We start from the raw sequence: 23,437 nt of genomic DNA on the forward strand, positions 1-23,437 counted from the left end.
TTCCAACTACTCAAATTATTGAATATATACTTTGTGCTTTGTGTTTGGGTTCAATTTTTCCATGAGTAAATACCAAGATGCGTTTTAGATGCGGAAAATGCACATGTAAAAAATGCACATTCGTTTTTAGTGCATTTACGCAGCATAAATATATAAAAAACACATATTGTAATCTGCACCTAAGAAAGTCAATACCAAGAAGTTTCAAAAACAAATCAGCTTTATTAGGGCTCATTGTTATGGTCTTTACAAATGGGGAATAGCTGACAGGATCCTCGGGGGCGTGTATTTAGACTTTCAGCCATACCCCCTTACAGAGACAATACAAATGTGCAGCAAATAAAAAGATCCATATCTCTAGGAAATGTATGGCGGATTTAAAATGAATACAAAATGGCATGCTCAAGGGAGCACAGGGAATAAAATAAGAGCAAAAAACTGGACACTTCTGACCTCGTAACAAGTGCTCTTTAAAAACACTCTAGCTTTTGACACTGGTATTTATGAGGTTAAATTGTTGAGATCACTGATAGCTACAATGGCATCAGGTACTCTCATGTGTTGGATAAGGAAAAGAGATGGCTCCATATAATGATAGTGCACAGATGTCTTTACAAAGGGGGATTAGCTGACAGGATCCTCGGGGGTGTGTATTTAGACTGAGCCACACCCCTTTGCAAATAAAAAGATCCATATCTCTGAAACCGTATGACGGATTTTAGAAAGATAAAAAACTGCATACTCCGTGGAGCACAGGTAATAAAATAAAAGCAAAAACCTGGATACTTCTAACCTGGTAACAAGTGCTCTTTAAAAGCCACTGTAACTCTAGACACTGGTATTTATGAGGTTAAATTGTTGAGTTCAGTACTAGCCACAATGGCATCAGGTACTTTTGTGTGTTGCATAAGGAAAAGAGTCGGTTCCATATATTGATAGTGCACAGATGCCTTTAGAAAGAGGGAATAGCTGACATGATCCTCAGGGGCATGTATTTAGACTGTGAGCCACTCCCCTTTGTAAAAACAAACATTTTCAGCAGATAAAAAGATCCATATCTCTGAAACCGTATGGTGGATTTAAAAAAAAAACCCCACGGCATACTCAGGGGAGCACAGGGAATAAAATAAGAGGAAAAAACTGGACACTTCTATCCACTGTAAAGGGGGCTTTACACGCAGCGATATTGCTAACGATATCGCTGGTGAAAGCACCCGTCCCCGTCGTTTGTGCGTCACTGGCAAATCGCTGCCCGTGGCGCACAAAATCGTTAGGAGCCGTCACACGGACTTACCTGGCAAGCGACGTCGCTGTTGCCGGCGAAATGCCTCCTTTCTAGCGATGTCACTAAGCGGCCGCGCAATAGAAGCGAAGGGGCGGAGATGAGCGTCCGTACCCGCCCACCACCTTCCTTCCTCATTGCCGGCGGCCGCAGGTAAGCTAGAGTTGGTCATTTCTGAGGTGTCACACGTAGCGATATGTGCTGCCTAGGGAACAACTAACAGCCTCCATCCTGCAACAATCAACTATTTTTTGAAAATGAACGACATGTCAACGATCAACGATAAGGTGAGTATTTTTGATCGTTAACGGCCGTTCGTTGGTGTCACACGCAACGACGTCGCTAATGATGCCGGATGTGCGTCACGGAATCCGTGACCCCGGTGATATATCGTTAGATACGTCGTTGCGTGTAACGGGGCCTTAACTCTTGACACTGGCATTTATGATGTTAAATTGTTGAGTTCAGTGCTAGCTACAACGGCATCAGGTACTCTCGAGTGTCGGATGCCTTACAGTTACGCCGGCCAACGCTAGACGTTTAAGATGTATTTTTTCATACGCTACGATATAGACATTGTAATCCTTTCGCATTTTTATTTTGATTTTAAGTATTCACCGGTCTTCTGCTATGCAAATGAGAAAATGCGCCATCTCCCCGTCCTGAATACCTAACGACAATACGGATGATTAAAGACAATGATCTGCCTCATTATAGTTACATCCTCCTGGTAACGCTCGTCTGGCGATGCATAAAGAATCCAACAAATTCATCATTTATGTCTTAATGACCGCGGTTTTTATTCTGTTACACTCTACATTTCAGGATATACCTCCATAGGATGGCTTCGGCGGAGGTGGTCATTTTATAGTCCCGCATTTATAAGATTAAGGCCTGTCAATAGCTCATCCCTCCCATGATTATTGAGAAGTTCATGAATATTTATGAAGTGGTGGCTTTTAGATAATTGATAGACTTGTGTATCGGTTGAGTCCACCGAATGGCGGCTTTCAGGAGGCCGATATGACGGTAGTACTTTAATATAATTACGCCCACCCTTTTATTTGACAGAAATCAAAGCCCACGTTATAATGAATCCTAAATAGATCTATGTTTACTGAAGGGACTGATCTATAATTCTCCACTTACATCGTACGTTCGCGTTGGACGTCTCCTTAATCAGTTCCCTATAATCAGCTAGATTCTCCTCTCTGCCGGTAACACACAATCACCTCAATCTCTCGCAGGGCATTTTGATTTAGTGAAATTGCGGCAGCTTCATCATTTTAATGTGAAAATGCGCTTTGTGTATTTTGCTTTCACATCGCCATGTGTTATCACAGGCATTCTGAGTTCTGTCACATAGATCTGCCACCGAGAGTGAAATGAGCCTTGAGAACGGATTATTGCAAGGAAATGTAACTCCTGTGGTGCTTTCAACCTCGTTGCCCTTATCCCATTTTTTTTTCCTTGACAGCTTCCTCCACTAGCGTTCCTCCTGTGGTCCCGCATTGCATTCACTCGGTGTATGGCTGCTGCCCCGACAATGTCACCGCCGCCCTTGGAGTTGGTCTGGCCGGATGCCCAAGTAAGATGCACTTATTATTTGTCTGTTCAAAAATTGATTGATGACTCTTGGAAAAGGACTTAACTACCTGTACTAGCAAGGCCGGTGCCAGCATCTGGCAAATCTGGCTTTTTGGGCTTTCCTAGCCCAGATTTCTAACAATAAAACTCACCAGACAAGTAAGGCATTTGTGTGCACGGTGCTATGTTCGCGAGTGCAAGCGGTATTGGAGCCACTGGGCCGCAGCACTGGCTCATCCAGGAGGGGCGTAACTAAGCGACTACCTCATCCTTACTAGAGCCTCTGATGGTGAGGATAGGCTTATCCTGGAAGGTAGCCACCAAGTGGTTCTCCAGGGAGTCCCAGTAAGGTGATAGCTAGCCCCAGTGGTCAGGGATTGGATACTGACTGATGTGGTCAGGTGCAGACCGGATGGCTAGTGTAGGCAGGTGCAGCAGGTTTGGTATACCCACCTGGTAGAGATATATGCAGCAAGTATAGTAGATTTGGCTGTTATGGATAAGTGCAGCAAGCACAGCAGATACTAGGATACAGACACTTGTTAGCACACATAGCATAAGACTGCACAAATGGGACGGGATCAGACAACTAGCAATGCATCTCTAAGTATAGACCACATTGTCCAGGCACCTCCCATAGGGGGAGGATGCCTGAAATGCCTAGTGCCTGTCATGTTATGGATAAATGCAGCGAACACAGCGGATACTAAGATACAGACACTTGTTAGCACACATAGCATAAAACTCAGCAAATGGGATGGAACCAGACAACTAGCAATGCATCTCTAAGTATAGACCACGTTGCCCAGGTATTTCCCATAGGAGGAGGATGCCTTAAATACCTAGTGCCTCTGAGCCATAGCCAGAGAGGCACTTCTGGGATATGGGCACCCTGGGCTCGATAGGGTACAGGGATCGGGTACACGAAAGCCACCGCTGGGCAGCCAGAATGGTAAGTGTGCCAATGTCCCCTCTGGGGAAAGGGGGCAGGACAGTGCAGAGAAGGTGAAAACGGCATTACACATGGCATGTATGGAGCGATCTTCAGAGCTGTGTTACGCAGCCCACACCTGAATCTGACTACTAGCTCTGATCACAGCTGTTTAAGTTTTTAGATGCTTTTGTCAGTCTTGACAGCAGCATTTAAGAGGTTGTAAATTAGGAAAGCTGTACTTTCTGATGCGCATCAGCCCCCTGCAACACAGGTGCAGGGTGTCAATTGCATTGTCATTGCAGCTATGGAACCTACTAAATTCTCCTATGTCTGCATGTTTGTCCAACTGCCTATGACTAGGCTTCATAGCAGATTACAGGATATCCCCACATACTGTAGCAATATCACAGGATTTAGATCAAGTGCCAATAAAAATTATATGAAAAAAACACAAACAGCTAAAAAAAAGTACGGGAATATAATCTGAAAAATAGAAATATTTACATATTTGGAATCGCTGCCCATATGACCAAACTGATAGAATATTGTAATATTTATCCCATATATTGAGCTCCAAACTAAATACAAAAGAAAAAGTGTCGGAAGAATTGCTGGTTTTGGTAATTTGCCAAAAAAGGACTAAAATTACATCAGAAAAAGGTTCTGAAAAGTAATACAGCATAAGAAAAAAAGCCTGTATATGACTCTGTCGGAAAAGTAAAGTGATAGCTCTATCCAGGCCTGGAGAAAAAACTAAAGCAAAGAAGAGGCCACTGGGGACTGTGTTGCCCAAGGGTCCGCATAAACTGTTTCCTGAGTATTAGGAGAGGTTTTGAACATGATACTGATTCTAATGCAGCCACAAACCGGAAAATGTCACCTCTGTGTCCAATAAATATGGACTCTAAGGTTAAGCAAATATAGGAACACCCTGAAGTCGAAAGATCGGAAGCAGAACGCCAAAGGCATATGTCGTCCCCACAAAGAAATCGTATTGGAGACAGTAGAAGTATGAAACCAGTCATATCGTGACAGCACACACTGTCTGCATTTCACCAAGGTACTGACCGCAGAGTGAACAGATAGCAGACAGTCCTCTGCTTCATCATAGTATCCGGCTGCGTATGCAGATACAATTAAGGATAGACTTTGCCCAGGGATCTTTGCCACTAAATTAAAAATCCAGGGCTTACACCCATATGCTACATATTCCCTGGCTAAAATATATTGGACAAGTAGATTCAGACAATTTTAGGGAGGTCCTCATAGATAAAGGTTAAAACAGTTATCAGAGTTTACTCTTCTACTCTACGGCAAGGAGGTTGTTCGCTTTAATAGCTGCTCAACTCTATCCCAGTTGTGTTCGGTTCAGGATTGCTGCATTCTTACCAATCATCATTCATACAAGGGCTGGTATTTAGAGGGACTCTTTGAAGCCTGACGAAGGCCCGTATGGGAGTCACATGGCCTTTCTCTTTGATAGCATTTAAATCATCATTCTTAACTCCCTATTTTTTAGGTTATGGAAGGAGACATACTTTTTGGGGAGTTTTTCTGCACAGAATGACTGTTCAAAGCAAGCACAGGTGCTCGGTGCACCCTTGCCATGGCCAAACAATTTGGTGGACCTTGCCACCTGCTTGCTTTTCAGCTACCTATGGCTCCTGTAAAGTCAAAGAACAGGGGGAGATAGATGGATAACAAGTAGGTGGGAGGATGCACTGAATTGTTTGGCCATGTTATGGCTGCACTAAGCGCCTGTGCTTGGTTTGAACAGTCAGTTTGTGCTGACAAACTTCTAATAAAGTATGCCTCCTTCTATACCCTAAAAAATAGGGAGTTCAGAAAGATGATATATGGGCCATCAAACAGAAAGGCCATGTGACTCCCATATGGGCCTTTGTCAGTACTTCACCTATTTCCAGAATCCATTGAGTTCCTTATTAATTCTGAAAGTCTCTATGCAATTAACTCCCTCTAAGCGCAGCATGCATCTAGATTTTTATCGTTTCCTTTTTTTACTTTTTGAAAGAAGAGAAAAGGAAATCAATTGTAAAACATGCAGTTCTGACCCATATTAAAATATTCCTTACATAAAAGGGTTATTCCCATCTTCATAGATGGATAATGTCAGATTGTGCTGGAAATAAAACCCCAAAAAAAACACTTTTGCAATTTACACCTTAGTAAAAGTTGCATCCATTCTTGTGATATTAACACTTCTTTTATTTACAGATTATTGCCTAGGAGAACGACCACCACTGTAAGCACTGCACTGAAGTTGACCAACATTATTAGATAACAGTGCACTGCAGCCATCCTGTCCACCAAACTCAATATGAAAGAGCTTGTAAGCACTGCGCATGTTCTGTGCTCTAACAGTGGTGGTCAGTCTCCAAGGCAATGGAATGTAAACAAAGGAAAAGAAAACTTAGTATCTTAAGAACAGGTAGAAATGTTAATAAGCAGGAAATTGGAAAATGCTTTAATTTACAAGCATTTATGAAGATGGGAATGACCCTTTGGTAATGAAAAAGGGACATTTCCATGTGGATGGGTCTCACTTTGCGTATGCCCTGCCAATATCTGACTTAAAGGGAATAAAGGGGGCTTTACCAGCAGCGATATCGCTAGCGAGCGAACTCGCCCCCGTCGTTTGTGCGTCACGGGCAAATTGCTGCCCATGGTGCACAATATCGTTCGGAGCCGTCACACAGACTTACCTGCCTAGCGACGTCGCTGTGGCCGGCGAACCGCCTCCTTTCTAAGGGGGCATTTCGTGCAGCGTCACAGCGGCGTCACTAAGCGGCCGCTCAATAGAAGCGGAGGGGCGGAGATGAGCAGCCGTAACATCCCGCCCACCTCCTTCCTTCCACATTGCCGGCGGCCGCAGGTAAGCTGTAGTTCGTCGTTCCCACGGTGTCACACGTAGCGATGTGTGCTGCCACGGGAACGACGAACAACCTGCATCCTCTACAATCAACGATTTTTTGAAAATGAACGACGCGTCAACGATGGACGATTTGGTATTTTCCATCGTTAACAGCCGCTCGTTGGTGTCACACGCAGCGACGTCGCTAATGATGCCGGATGTGCGTCACAGAATGCGTGACCCCAGCGATATATCGTTAAATACGTCGTTGCGTGTAACGGGGCCTTAAGATGAACAAAAAACATCTGCGTTTTAAATTATTTCCAAAACCCGATCTCTCTGAAATAATTTCCTCAGTTTGCCTTCCATGCCACATTTAAGCACAAGAGGTGATGGAGTGACCCTTAGATGTGAGAATCCGGCAAAGCAGAACACTAGACTAAGCAGCACCCTAGATCTCAGCTCCGGGATATAATACAAAGTGGGCGATCTTCATTATTTCTATATATATATATATATACCAAAGTTCACTGCTCTGCAGAATTCACAGATGAAGACGCCCATGCACATTAGGTTTTAAGAGCCATGTACCTTCGAGAAGAAAAGTCACTGTCTAATGCAAAAAAAAATTTTCCGTTCCTCACAACCCTCACCCCCAGCAGCTTTCTGGAAATGTCAACCGGTGCACCGAGCACCTGTTAGTCGGGCTTCAGACAGCTGCTATCTCGGTTGTCCCTCCAATCGGAAAGAGAGGGCAATATGGCAAGCTTAATCCATCTACCTCCCCGTCTTCTTGGCGTCGGTGCACTTGTGCCGGCTGTGAATGGAGACCCAAACTCACTCCACGCGAAATGTTTCCAGCAGCCGGCTGAAGATTAATTCTTACATTCCAAAGTCATGGCGGATCCTAGAAATTCATCTTGCCATTTATTTTTTTTTTCTCCGCACTTCTACAGATGGAAATGGCTTCATCCCGTGCCAGCTGTTCCCGGCCCGTGTTGTCACCTGCTATGTTACCGTGCGCCGGTTATTAATAGCAGTGATCTAAATGCAGGAAAATACACGGTGACATATTGCTCACTATGTCGTCAGCGTAGCCTCCAACTGATTAACCCTTTTTTATGCAAGGCGAGGGCTTAAATCCTGCCATGAATTATGGGCACTGTTTTGCAAATAAGTCATCTTCTTTTTGCACGTAGGTGATAACATTTGGAGTCTTCGTTGGCAACTTGACTGGTCCTAGGGAAATATTTGCTCATTGACTAAATCACATACTGTGATAAATATCCAGGATAGCTAAATAGAAACGGGAGGTGGAATTACAGACTATTAATGCCGCGAGATGACGTCTTTGCCTGGTATTTAACACCATTGGGTGCAGTGCAAACAGTCATGATAAGTGATCGTTCCCAATGATAAAAAAAAGAGGATTGGATTGTAGCCATAAATCTCTCACCATGAAGGGACAAGGTTAAAAAACTCTGCGCAAGTATATCCCCGGTGTGGCGTTATGGGAAGTTCTTCGCTGCAGGGAATGGTGACCTTTTATCACTGTCCCTCGCACGGCCGCACACAATGACACACTGGCGGCGGAGTGTGCCATATGGAACTACTTAAAAGATTTAATGTCTCACTACATAGAGCATAACTTTATGTGTCCTCTTACCTTTTGGCTGACAGCTGGAGTTTCAGTTTGGCAGTGAAACGGATAATTAAAATGACATGAACGTCTTACAGGTCATTGACACAGATTCATTCTGTTTTTTCCCCTCCAGGCAGCTGCCAGTGTAACGTGCACGGCTCCTATGGGGGCACCTGTGATCCCACCACCGGCCAGTGCTCCTGTAAACCTGGTGTAGGTGGGTTGAAGTGCGATCGGTGCGAGCCCGGCTTCTGGAATTTCCGAGGAATTGTGACGGATAAGAAAAGCGGCTGTACACGTGAGTGCCACCTCGGAACCAAATAATATCATTGCAATAATGATCTGAAAAATTCTAGATTTTTCAAGAATGTTTCCTGGAACAACGTTAATATGTCAGGATACTGTGCAATATATGGAAAACATGGATATTTGGGATAATTGTTAACAGCGGCAGAAAGTATTTTAGCTATGGTGTCCAAGCTGCTAATTACAGGACATTATTGTGAAAACTCACTTATTCCACACTAGACTTCCCAATTGAATGTTCTTACTAGATTTACTCCCTTTAGCTTGGGAGAGATTTACACCTAGTGACCCTCCTGCTTCCAGGATGCAGCATATGCAATAACTAACAGAGATATAAGGACTGAGTATCAAAGTTAGAACTGACTTTGAATTCCACTGCTAGGAGGATAGTACCCGCTATATAGGAGATGAACTAATAAGAAGAGTTGGTGCAAATTGATTTGCAGGACCCGGTTCAGCGGCCACATCAGTAGTCCGGAGAGAACCGCCTCTTACATAACAGCATCCGCTGCTATTGTTTTGATTATCTTGCCTGGCGTGACATTACATGTTTCACGCCAGGCCGGCTAATCAAAAGAAGATCAGCGAATGCTGTCCAGGAATCCATCCAGCGGCCATCCATCCAGCAGTTGCCCATCCACAGGCCATCCTTCCAGTGGCCATCCATCCAGCTGCTATCCACCCAGTGGCCCTCCATCCAGTGACCATCCATTCAGTTGCCATCCATCCAGCGGCCATCCATCCAGAAGCCATCCAATGGCCATCTATCCGGGGGCCATCTATCCAGTGGCCATCCATGTGGAGGCCATCTATCTGGAGGCCATCCATCCAGCGACCATACATCCAGCGGCCATCCCTCCAGCGGCCACTCATCTAGTGCCATCCATCCAGCGGACATCCATTTAGCGGCCACAGATAACTGACGTGTCTGATGGACCAGGTCCTGCAAATCAATTTGCCCCAATTATTCTATACCCTAGAATGCATACCTGGGGCCTCACAGGCCTGCTAGGTTACTTGTATTCTATTGTAGATTTCTATGGTTGCGCTTTCTAGGGTTAATAGCTCAGGTCATATACATTGGGTACGGTACTTCCAGCATCTTTTGCGGTGGCAGTGGTCCCCCTTATCTTGGTGCAGATGCACAGGTTGTATATACTGTATGGTATGTCCATTCCTTGATGCAGACACATACAGTGGAATACAAATGTGATCATAACATCGATGGGCACCAACTCTACTAATAAGCGTAAGAGATAGGACAGAGGGGGACCCATATAGTGTTCTTGCTCATTGGCCCTCAGCTGTCTGCGTCTGTCCATGGCCTACATCATACGCAATGTTTTTGTACAGCCTTGGAGGCCAAAGCATAAAGTAGGGCTGAGATTTTAATGGATCTGGACTACTTACCAAGAACAGGTTTCATACACTTGGAAGTATTACAGCTCTGTGCAACCTGACAACTGACCGGATTTATAGCAGGACACCCATAGAAATGTGTGGGGTCCTACTCTACCTCTGCATGACTCAGATTGCATATAGTATTCATTATTTTTCCTCCAACTACACAGATTCTGGTTTTGGCACTTTCCATCTTTTTGCAACAGCATTTTAGTATTTTTTATCCATTATTTTTCACGTATTTTCTCTATGCTTAGATGTTTAGAACATATTCAAATATAAGAGTAGCAGTACTTTATTTTGGGATATTAAACAGTCACACGATCATACGGTAAATTATCCATTCTGGAGGCAGGAGACGTGATTAAGTTTCACGGTAACAGCGATTTTTGGATACAGCAAACCATTTTGGAATAGATTTGCAGAACCTGTGATTCCCGCTGGGTTGAGAGAGCCTGAGGCAAGGATTGATCCAAGCACAAAAGCTGAAGGCATGATACTAAATTACACAATGAAGAGTCGGCTTAGGTGTGATGGATGACTGCACGGGGGCGTTCACCAACTTGGGCCCTGTCAATAGCATAATCGGACCCCCACACTTTCATCATTACATTGTATCAAGGCAGGGCTTCCTTGTTGCTCCTTGTCTGAACATTTACTAACGATGCCTTGCTGCGTTGTCCGGCAAAGCTTTGCAGGTCAAATCCACCCAACGGGCAGCCCACTTGTCAGCTATGTAATGGAAGCCAAGAGTCTGTCAGTTTGGCAGCGTAATGAGCCAGGTAGAAGGAATCACAAGAGCTGCAGGCGAGGAGATAGCCGCGTGGTGACCCACCGTACAGCTTATCTGAATACCATACGTTTCATTATATCCTTCAGGTTTTTTAATCCAGTGCCATTCTAATGGCCGTCGAAGCCGTTATTACTTATCAAGCAAGCAGCAGGCATTACAGTAATAGCACATCACATCCAAAATCCCGAAAGTCCTTTTCTTTGTCTTCGTAGACTTGGGAATAGAAACGACTTCTTTAAAGGTTTTATTGGCTAACTATAGAATGAAATCTCATTTCAGATTTACGTGTTAGAACCAAATGTTTCAGAAAAAGAACCAAATGTTTCAGAAACATATTTTTTTCCAAGTGTTTTATGTCCGCTGAAAAAAAAAATTAATGCCAATTGGGAATGTTTGTTCCAACCGATCATAAAAATTGCAAATTGGAGGTGGTAGAAAAGCAATGAAAAGGATCTGTGTACTGCCTGGATATAGGATTCACAGAGATGATATGATCCTTGTGAATCATAAAAGGACACCACAATTGGCATAACCTTCACATTAATGATGATCTTAGAGGGAGCCCGTCTTCCCCAAAACACGCTTAACTGCCGCATAGCCATGTAAACAATTTGCCTCATAGAAAAAAAACAAAACAAAACGTTTCATTGAATAACTTGTCCTCCATTTATGCACAAAATTCTCTTTAATCCAGTATACTAAAAGGGTCCTCAGTGCACCCTTGGTGTGGCCAAGAGGCTCCGTGCACCATTCCAAATCCAGACTTTGCACTCCTGCCTCCCTCTATGTTGAATAAACCATTTTACAAAAAATGTATGGCAAAAAAATAAAATTAATCCTTACTAATAATATTAAAAACGAGATTTGACACTGTAACAATGAGTGCACATATATGGCAGCTCAAACCAGCAGAAGGAGAGAAGGATTAAATACATACAAATGTTCAAGATATCAAACAGTAGACCATGTAAAACTGGGATCACTATAATAAGTTATAGGATAAAAAGAACATGTAGTGGAAAAGTGTATAGCAAACCTGTGATCATCCTCCTTCGGCTGGAATGGTGCCAAAGCCCTTTGCGCAAGATCAGCCACTCCCTATACAGCTACAACCAGAAGTGAAGTGAAGTGAAGCAGCCAGAGAGGAGCAGCGCATGCGCTCACAACCCTCTCTCCTCTCTAGTGCATCCGGTCCCTAAACAGCTACGATCAGAGTGAAGTGAAGCAGCCAGAGAGAACAGCGTAGCGCATGCGCTCACAGCCCTCTCTCCTCTCTAGTTCAGCCGCTCCCTATACAGCTACAATCAGAAGTGAAGTGAAGCAGCCAGATAGGAGCAGCAGATGTGCCCACAACCCTCTCTCCTCTCTGGTGCGGCCGGTCCCTAAACAGCTATGATCAGAAGTAATGTGAAGCAGCCAGAAAGATCGGAGCAGCACATGCGCTCACAGCCCTCTCTCCTCTCTAGTTCAGCCACTCCCTATACAGCTACAATCAGAAGTGAAGTGAAGCAGCCAGAGAGAAGCAGCGCATGCGCTCACAACCCTCTCTCCTCTCTAGTGCGGCCGGTCCCTAAACATCTACAATCAAAAGTGAAGTGAAGCAGCCAGAGAGAACAGAGCACCGCATGCGCTCACAGCCCTCTCTCATCTTTAGTGCGGCCGGTCCCTAAACAGCTACAACCAGAAGGGAAGTGAAGCAGCCAGAGAGAGGAGCAGTGCATGCGCTCACAGCCTTCTCTCCTCTCTAGTGAAGCTGCTTCCTATACAGCTACAACCAAAAGTGAAGCATCGAGAGAGAGGAGCAGTGCATATGCTCACAGCCCTCTCTCCTCTCTAGTGCAGCTGTTCCCTAAATAGCTACAACCGGACGTGACGGGAAGCAGTTAGAGAGAGGAGCAGCGCATGCGCTCACAGCCCTCTCTTCTCTCTAGTGCAGCCGCTCCCTATACAGCTACAACCAGAAGTGACGGAAAGCAGCTAAAGAGAGAGGAGCAGCGCATGCACTCACGGCCCTCTCTCTAGTGCGGCCGCTCCCTATACAGCTACAACCAAAAGTGAACTGAAACAGCCAGAGAGAGAGGAGCAGTGTTTGCGCTCCGGTACTTCTACAGTTCATGTCCGAGCCTTGTCTTCAGACAGAGCTCCCTCCAAGGAAGAAATCACTGTCAATCAGCAAATAGCTAGTTGCAGGCATGAAAAATATCATAGCAGAAAGGTTATCACTGGTGATGGACAAATGTGCTCTGCACTGGTCAGCATTTGATTGAGCATTAGGGTGCTCGGGTACTCATGGTGGTTGGCCTAGTATCGCTGGTGCTTGGATGCGTCGTCCCTTAAACAATGAGCACCAAACACAGATTCACTTCACTGCATGATGTGTGCAGAAACCCCCGGGAGCACCATTTCCCGTCTCTGAATGTCTCTCACGGGGCTTAAAACAACGTTGTCAGATACAGTGTGCCCAACAAAAACAAACCCAGTCCTCCCTCCAAAAAATGCTCTGTTTATGGCTGGTTCTATGTATGCGGAAACCCAAACTGCCCAATTATTGACTTTCCATAATACTTGTTACTTGCATTGAGATCATCCGAGCATCTGACCAGCTCGAATCGAGTAATGAGCATTCAAGCGTTTTAGTGCTTGCCCAGCACTAGTTATCACAGTAACACATGGTAGATGCCAAATTTGGAGCATTTTTAGACGTTTGCACAATTTCAAACCAACTCTGATATGGCGTACTTTTTTACAAAAATGGTGCAATTTGGTAAATTTTGTCACGTTGTAAGCCACTTCTCATTAAAGCTAAGCCACTCCTCGTTAAAGCTAATTCACACCTCTCTTCATTAAGTCACACTTCTTTTCGAGTCAATGCAAACACTATTTTAGGCACACAATGCACCAAATTGAGTCAAAATTTGTGTCAAAGTTGAAAATAACGTGAAGCCTAAGGCCCAAAACTCTTTCTATTGTCCAAACACTTCATTGAATCATAGAATCATAGAATAGTAGAGTTGGAAGGGACCTCAAGGGCCATCAGGTCCAACCCCCTGCAAGTGCATGTTTTCCTAAATCATCCCATCCCATATGTTTATCCAGCTTTTGCTTGAAGATTTCCATTGATGAGAGCTCACTACCTCCCGCGGTAGTCTGTTCCACTCTCTGACGGCCCTCACTGTCAGAAAGTGATCCCAACATGTACCGAAAAAATACAGAATACAACGTTTCGGCCAACAAAGGGCCTTTATCAAGCCATTAAAGAGTGTGCCAAAGTTGAGGCCTACTGAAAAGAGCAAATCTGCCCCAATGTGTTTGAAGTTTGTCGTACACTGAATTATGACAACTATTCTTGTAACCTCTATATGACGTAATATGTATGAACGATAGTTATCCACATGGTTTACTTGCACTTTTACAGCATGTAACTGTGATTCAGTCGGAGCCGTGCGTGACGACTGCGAGCAGATGACCGGTCTGTGCTCATGTAAGACGGGAATCTCTGGTTTGAAGTGCAGTCAGTGCCCAGACGGAAGCAAAACTGGTCCAAATGGCTGCGAGAAAGGTAATGGAGTCTTTGTTCTTGATGTTTTTTGGATAAAACAGTTTTTAGCAGTTCTTTATATGTTCTGCATGTGTTTGAGACGACCAGCACAATATGGATCCTAGCACAGCCATTACATATCCACATTCTTCTTCCCGAGTCATGATCAGGCCACATTTGTGTTTCGTGTCACCGTTGCAGCGGCAGGTGAAGCACACCAGGAACCTTTTTCCCAGATTTTGTATTGAGCGCTGGCACAATCAATAATAATTTACCTTCTTGAGTGACTAAAGCAGAATGAAAACAGATTTGAGCGAGCGGGGAAACACAACAAAATGAAAGCTGACAACATTTTACAATTGATCGGCCCACATGGGCAGCTCATTACCCTCTCCGTCTTATGTCGATATTGATTCTCTCATCTGTAGTACTTTTTAAAGGCACACAGTCCACAGGAGTTTTATTGTAGGCAATTTACTTTTCATTTAGCATAAGTAAAATATTGCCGGATTTCTCAATATCATAATGGATTTTTATCATAGTAGAGATCTAATTATCTGTCATATTAATAAAAAAAACTACAGTAGAAAATGCTTAGGATTAGGGACAGACTGTGTTTTTCTTCAATGTATTCCTTCCCAACTGCCATAGTTGCCCCACATAGTCCTCCATACAGAATAATATGCACCACATAGCCCTCCATACAGAATAATGGGCTCCACATAGTCCTCCATACAGAATAATGGGCCCCACATAGCCCTCCATACAGAATAATGGGCCCCACATAGCCCTCCATACAGAATAATGGGCCCCACATAACCCTCCATACAGAATAATGGGCCCCATAGTCCTCCATACAGAATAATGGGCCCCACATAGCCCTCCATACAGAATAATGGGCTCCACATAGCCCTCCATACAGAATAATGGGCTCCACATAGCCCCCCATACAGAATAATGTGCCCCACATAGCCCTCCATACAGAATAATTGCACCACATAGCCCTCCATACAGAATAATGGGCCCCACATAGTTCTCCAAACAGAATAATGGGCACCACATAGCCCTCCATACAGAATAATGGGCCCCACATAGCCCTCCATACAGAATAATGGGCCGCACATAGCCCTCCATACAGAATAATGAGCCCCACATAGTCCTCCAGACAGAATAATGGGCCCCACATAGCCCTCCATACAGAATAATGGGCCCCACATAGCCCTCCATACAGAATAATGGACCCCACATAGCCCTCCATACAGAATAATGGCCCCACATAGCCCTCCATACAGAATAATGGGCCCCACATAGTCCTCCATACAGTATAATGAGCCCCACATAGTCCTCCATACAGAATAGTGGGCCCCACACACCCCTCCATACAGAATAATGGACCCCACATAGCCCTCCATACAGAATAATGGGCACCACATAGCCCTCCATACAGAATAATGGGCCCCACATAGTCCTCCAAACAGAATAATGGGCACCACATAGCCCTCCATACAGAATAATGGGCTCCACATAGCCCTCCATACAGAATAATGAGCCCCACATAGCCCTCCATACAGAATAATGGGCTCCACATAGGCCTCCATACAGAATAATGGGCCCCACATAGTCCTCCATACAGAATAATGGGCCCCACACAGGCCTCCATACAGAATAATGGGCCCCACATAGCCCTCCATACAGAATAATGGGCCCCACATAGCCCTCCATGCAGAATAATGAGCCCCACATAGCCCTCCATACAGAATAATGGGCCCCACATAGTCCTCCAGACAGAATAATGGGCCCCACATAGTCTTCCATACAGAATAATGAGCCCCACATAGTCCTCCAGACAGAATAATGGGCTCCACATAGCCCTCCATACAGAATAATGGGCCCCACATAGTCCTCCAGACAGAATAATGGGCTTCACATAGCCATCCATACAGAATAATGGACCCCACATAACCCTCCATACAGAATAATGGGCCCCACATAGCCCTCCATACAAAATAATGGGCCCCACATAGTCCTCCATACAGAATAATGGGCCCCACACAGCCCTCCATACAGAATAATGGGCCCCACATAGTCCTCCAGACAGAATAATGGGCTCCACATAGCCCTCCATACAGAATAATGGGCCCCACATAGCCCTCCATATAGAATAATGGGGCCCACATAGTCCTCCAGACAGAATAATGGGCTCCACATAGCCCTCCATACAGAATAATGGGCCCCACATAGTCCTCCAGACAGAATAATGGGCTCCACATAGCCCTCCATACAGAATAATGGGCCCCACATAGCCCTCCATATAGAATAATGGGCCCCACATAGTCCTCCATACAGAATAATGGGCCCCACACAGCCCTCCATACAGAATAATGGGCCCCACATAGCCCTCCATACAGAATAATGGGCCCCACATAGTCCTCCATACAGAATAATGGGCCCCACACAGCCCTCCATACAGAATAATGGGCCCCACATAGTCCTCCAGACAGAATAATGGGCTCCACATAGCCCTCCATACAGAATAATGGGCCCCACATAGCCCTCCATATAGAATAATGGGGCCCACATAGTCCTCCAGACAGAATAATGGGCTCCACATAGCCCTCCATACAGAATAATGGGCCCCACATAGTCCTCCAGACAGAATAATGGGCTCCACATAGCCCTCCATACAGAATAATGGGCCCCACATAGCCCTCCATATAGAATAATGGGCCCCACATAGTCCTCCAGACAGAATAATGGGCTCCACATAGCCCTCCATACAGAATAATGGGCCCCACATAGTCCTCCAGACAGAATAATGGGCTCCACATAACCCTCCATACAGAATAATGGACCCCACATAGCCCTCCATACAGAATAATATGCCCCACATAGCCCTCCATACAGAATAATGGGCTCCACATAGCCCTCCATACAGAATAATGGGCCCCACACAGCCCTCCATAGAGAATAATGGGCCCCACACAGCTCTCCATACAGAATAATGGGCCCCACATAGCCCTCCATACAGAATAATGGGCCCCACATAGCTCTCCATATAGAATAATGAGCCCCACATAGCCCTACATACAGAATAATGGGCCCCACACAGCTCTCCATACAGAATAATGGGCCCCACATAGCTCTCCATACAGAATAATGAGCCCCACATAGCCCTTCATACAGAATAATGAGCCCCACATAGCCCTCCATATAGAATAATGGGCCCCACATAGTCCTCCAGACAGAATAATGGGCTCCACATAGCCCTCCATACAGAATAATGGGCCCCACATAGTCCTCCAGACAGAATAATGGGCTCCACATAGCCCTCCATACAGAATAATGGACCCCACATAGCCCTCCATACAGAATAATATGCCCCACATAGCCCTCCATACAGAATAATGGGCTCCACATAGCCCTACATAGAGAATAATGGGCCCCACACAGCTCTCCATACAGAATAATGGGCCCCACATAGCCCTCCATACAGAATAATGGGCCCCACATAGCTCTCCATATAGAATAATGAGCCCCACATAGCCCTACATACAGAATAATGGGCCCCACACAGCTCTCCATACAGAATAATGGGCCCCACATAGCTCTCCATACAGAATAATGAGCCCCACATAGCCCTTCATACAGAATAATGAGCCCCACACACCCCTCCATACAGAATAATGGACCCCACATAGCCCTCCATACAGAATAATGGGCACCACATAGCCCTCCATACAGAATAATGGGCCCCACATAGTCCTCCAAACAGAATAATGGGCACCACATAGCCCTCCATACAGAATAATGGGCTCCACATAGCCCTCCATACAGAATAATGAGCCCCACATAGCCCTCCATACAGAATAATGGGCTCCACATAGGCCTCCATACAGAATAATGGGCCCCACATAGTCCTCCATACAGAATAATGGGCCCCACACAGGCCTCCATACAGAATAATGGGCCCCACATAGCCCTCCATACAGAATAATGGGCCCCACATAGCCCTCCATGCAGAATAATGAGCCCCACATAGCCCTCCATACAGAATAATGGGCCCCACATAGTCCTCCAGACAGAATAATGGGCCCCACATAGTCTTCCATACAGAATAATGAGCCCCACATAGTCCTCCAGACAGAATAATGGGCTCCACATAGCCCTCCATACAGAATAATGGGCCCCACATAGTCCTCCAGACAGAATAATGGGCTTCACATAGCCATCCATACAGAATAATGGACCCCACATAACCCTCCATACAGAATAATGGGCCCCACATAGCCCTCCATACAAAATAATGGGCCCCACATAGTCCTCCATACAGAATAATGGGCCCCACACAGCCCTCCATACAGAATAATGGGCCCCACATAGTCCTCCAGACAGAATAATGGGCTCCACATAGCCCTCCATACAGAATAATGGGCCCCACATAGCCCTCCATATAGAATAATGGGGCCCACATAGTCCTCCAGACAGAATAATGGGCTCCACATAGCCCTCCATACAGAATAATGGGCCCCACATAGTCCTCCAGACAGAATAATGGGCTCCACATAGCCCTCCATACAGAATAATGGGCCCCACATAGCCCTCCATATAGAATAATGGGCCCCACATAGTCCTCCATACAGAATAATGGGCCCCACACAGCCCTCCATACAGAATAATGGGCCCCACATAGCCCTCCATACAGAATAATGGGCCCCACATAGTCCTCCATACAGAATAATGGGCCCCACACAGCCCTCCATACAGAATAATGGGCCCCACATAGTCCTCCAGACAGAATAATGGGCTCCACATAGCCCTCCATACAGAATAATGGGCCCCACATAGCCCTCCATATAGAATAATGGGGCCCACATAGTCCTCCAGACAGAATAATGGGCTCCACATAGCCCTCCATACAGAATAATGGGCCCCACATAGCCCTCCATATAGAATAATGGGCCCCACATAGTCCTCCAGACAGAATAATGGGCCCCACACAGCTCTCCATACAGAATAATGGGCCCCACATAGCCCTCCATACAGAATAATGGGCCCCACATAGCCCTCCATACAGAATAATGGGCTCCACATAGCCCTCCATACAGAATAATGGGCCCCACATAGTCCTCCAGACAGAATAATGGGCCCCACATAGCCCTCCATACAGAATAATGGCCCCACATAGCCCTCCATACAGAATAATGGGCTCCACATAGCCCTCCATACAGAATAATGGGCCCCACATAGTCCTCCAGACAGAATAATGGGCCCCACATAGCCCTCCATACAGAATAATGGCCCCACATAGCCCTCCATACAGAATAATGAGCCCCACATAGCCCTCCATACAGAATAATGGCCCCACATAGTCCTCCGGACAGAATAATGGGCTCCACATAGCCTTCCATACAGAATAATGGGCCCCACATAGTCCTCCAGACAGAATAATGGGCTCCACATAGCCCTCCATACAGAATAATGGACCCCACATAGCCCTCCATACAGAATAATATGCCCCACATAGCCCTCCATACAGAATAATGGGCTCCACATAGCCCTCCATACAGAATAATGGACCCCACATAGCCCTCCATACAGAATAATGGGCCCCACACAGCTCTCCATACAGAATAATGGGCCCCACATAGCCCTCCATACAGAATAATGGGCCCCACACAGCCCTCCATACAGAATAATGGGCCCCACATAGCCCTCCATACAGAATAATGGACCCCACATAGCCCTCCATACAGAATAATGGGCCCCACATAGCCCTCCATACAGAATAATGGGCCCCACACAGCTCTCCATACAGAATAATGGGCCCCACATAGCCCTCCATACAGAATAATGGGCCCCACATAGCTCTCCATATAGAATAATGAGCCCCACATAGCCCTACATACAGAATAATGGGCCCCACACAGCTCTCCATACAGAATAATGGGCCCCACATAGCTCTCCATACAGAATAATGGCCCCACACAGCTCTCCATACAGAATAATGGGCCCCACATAGCCTTCCATACAGAATAATGGCCCCACATAGCCCTCCATACAGAATAATGGGCTCCACATAGCCCTCCATACAGAATAATGGGCATCACATAGCCCTTCATACAGAATAATGGGCCCCACATAGCCCTTCATACAGAATAATGGGCCCCACATAGCCCTCCATACAGAATAATGAGCCCCACATAGCCCTCCATACAGAATAATGGGCTCCACATAGCCCTCCATACAGAATAATGGGCCCCACATAGCCCTCCATACAGAATAATGGGCTCCACATAGCCCTCCATACAGAATAATGGGTGCGTGGCCTGACTGTGGGCCACATTTGGCCCAAAAGGCCAGAGTTTGACATATGCACTGTATGTCAAGAATAGTGCCCCGTTGGCTGCACGTGTACCTCTCTTTCCATGGGGGCTCCCCATTCTAATTTTTCATTTGTGGCCACATGCTCTGTGGCCAAATAGTACCGTATATGCCATAAATGTCCAATGCATCTATTGATGTGCCATAAATGTTCCACATGAGTATCATGTATTGACTTCCCATCAACAGTCCCTTGGGCTCGGCCCAGATGGCCAGACAATTAATCATTAATCCTCCTTTACCTATGGTTAATTGCATTTAAAGGGAACCTGTCAGCAGGTTTTTGCTAAGTAATCTGAGCGTAGCATGATGCAGGGGATGAGAGCGTAATTTTAGCAATGTGGCACTCACTAGTCGTTGTTTCAATAAAATCAGTGTTTTATCAGCACGAGACTATCACTACAGGACTAGATGTCTCATGCCTGCTAGTTAACTGTTATGTGTAACCCCGCTGGCACTGATTGCCAGCTTTCTGTAAATGTACTGTGTATAAAGAATGCTGCCAATCAATGGTGGGGGGTGGGGTTATGCAGCACTCAGAGCTCTGCTGGATCTGCAGCGGCAAAAACTGTGATTTTGTCATAACTGATGTACCCAGTGTTACATTGCTGGAATCTGGATCTCTGCTGCTCCCAGACTGAATAGCAAAAACCTGCTGACAGATTTCCTTTAAATATCTGACCAGTCAGTTGGATAAGGGGGCAATCTATGGGAATCCTGCCTACACCCTGTAGGATTGGTCATGTTATACATGGTTTGCTCTTCATGCCTTAGAAATACTGTACAATGTTTTTATAATTCAGATGGATTGTATTTGGTCAGAGTAAATGTCAAGTAATTTTTCTATAAGTCATTGGAACTTCAAAATGATTTTCTTTTTTTGTTTTTGTCCAGATCCATCAGCTCCTAAATCGTGCAGGGATATTCAGTGCCAGTTTGGGGCAACCTGTGTGGTAGCTGGAGGTACTGCCCATTGTGAGTGTCCATCACCTCTTTGCCCAGAATCGAATCTAACCAAGGTAAGCCTCATATATTATTGTATTCATAAAATATAAGTGCAAGATCCCCATTAATTTAAAGTAAACCTGACCATATATATGAAATTACTCTTGGCCGAACTTTAATTTGGCCGGCAGCTATTTCTCCAGATTCCCCAATACACCAGAACGTTTGGCTCGGAACAGAGGAGAAAATCGTTAGAATGTTAGTTTGGCCAGCAGCTATTTCTCCAGATTCCCCAATACACCAGAACATTCGGCTCAGAACAGAGGAGAAAATCCGTAGAACTTTAGTTTGTCCGGCAGCTATTTCTCCCGATTCCCCAATACAGCGGAACATTTGGCTCGGAACAGAGGAGAAAATCAGTACAACGTTAGTTTTGCCGGCAGCTATTTCTCCAGATTCCCCAATACACCGGAATCTTCTGCTCGGAAGACAGGAGAAAATCAGTAGAACGTTAGTTTGGCCAGCAGCTATTTCTCCAGATTCCCGAATACCACACCGGAACGTTTGGCCCGGAACAGAGGAGAAAATAGGTTGAACATTAGTTTGGCCGGCAGCTATTTCTTCAAATTTCCCAATACACCGGAATGGTTGGCTTGGAACAGAGGAGAATCAGTAGAACATTAATTTGGCTGGCAGCTACTTCTCCAGATTACCCAATACACCGGAACGTTCGGCTCCGAACAGAGGAGAAAATCCGTAGAACGTTAGTTTGTCCGGCAGCTATTTCTCCCGATTCCCGAATACACCGGAACGTTCGGCTTGGAACAGAGGAGAAAATCAGTAGAACGTTAGTTTGGCCGGCAGCTATTTCTCCAGATTTCCCAATACACAGGAACATTCGGCTCGGAACAGAGGAGAAAATCAGTTGAACGTTAGTTTTGCCGGCAGCTATTTCTCCAGATTCCCCAATACACCGGAATCTTCTGCTCGGAAGAGAGGAGAAAATCAGTAGAACGTTAGTTTGGCCAGCAGCTATTTCTCCAGATTCCCCAATACCACACCGGAACGTTTGGCCCGGAACAGAGGAGAAAATAGGTTGAACATTAGTTTGGCCGGCAGCTATTTCTCCAAATTTCTCAATACACCGGAACGGTTGGCTTGGAACAGAGGAGAAAATCAGTAAAACGTTAGTTTGGCCGGCAGCTATTTCTCCAGATTCCCCAATACACCGAAACGTTCTGCTCGGAACAAAGGAGAAAATCAGTGACAGATATCTCAAACCCTTGAAAATTCAAATTCCAACTGCTTGATCCTTTCTTCAGGTAAGAGTTGAAGGTCCCCATGGGTCAACCGGTCCCTCAAAAATCTTCATGTTTTGCTGACTCTCATGGAGACGTTTGGATTTTCTTTAGGTCCAACGTTATCTCCTGGGAGCATCCTATCTTCAGTACTATATCCTGACCCACTACTGTTGACCTCTCTGACCAACATCATTGAGCATGAGGGAAATAGTCCACCTACTTGTAAAAGTGTTAGATCTACCTTCTGTTCTCCTCAATGACCCCTTGATCAATAGCAATCTAGGGTGATAATCTGAATGTTATGTCACTGAGAACTTTTAGTTCTAGGTCTATCTCACTCATCGTTAATTTTTTTCCCATGTTCCGAAGATAGAGTTGACACTTTCCCTGTAGACCCGGAATAAATGTGCATTAGAAGAAGCCAGCTATATTGTAAGGCAGAAGATCTATTTTTG

General features: G+C 45.4%; 1 protein-coding gene across 15 annotated transcripts in view; it reads left to right on the forward strand.

Annotated features, from left to right (window-relative positions):
- The window catches only part of AGRN (agrin), a 670,274-nt gene that overhangs the window by 540,366 nt on the left and 106,471 nt on the right, over window positions 1-23,437 (forward strand). For all 15 annotated transcript variants that reach the window (XM_075327095.1, XM_075327101.1, XM_075327098.1 and 12 more), the window contains 4 exons: window positions 2,760-2,870; window positions 8,451-8,615; window positions 14,233-14,376; window positions 21,631-21,755. In XM_075327095.1, coding sequence (XP_075183210.1) covers window positions 2,760-2,870; window positions 8,451-8,615; window positions 14,233-14,376; window positions 21,631-21,755 — 545 coding nt within the window. The remainder of the gene's footprint in view (window positions 1-2,759; window positions 2,871-8,450; window positions 8,616-14,232; window positions 14,377-21,630; window positions 21,756-23,437) is intronic.

The sequence above is a fragment of the Anomaloglossus baeobatrachus genome, chromosome 11 (assembly GCF_048569485.1).
Source record: "Anomaloglossus baeobatrachus isolate aAnoBae1 chromosome 11, aAnoBae1.hap1, whole genome shotgun sequence".
In the NCBI taxonomy this organism is placed as follows: Eukaryota; Metazoa; Chordata; class Amphibia; order Anura; family Aromobatidae; genus Anomaloglossus; species Anomaloglossus baeobatrachus.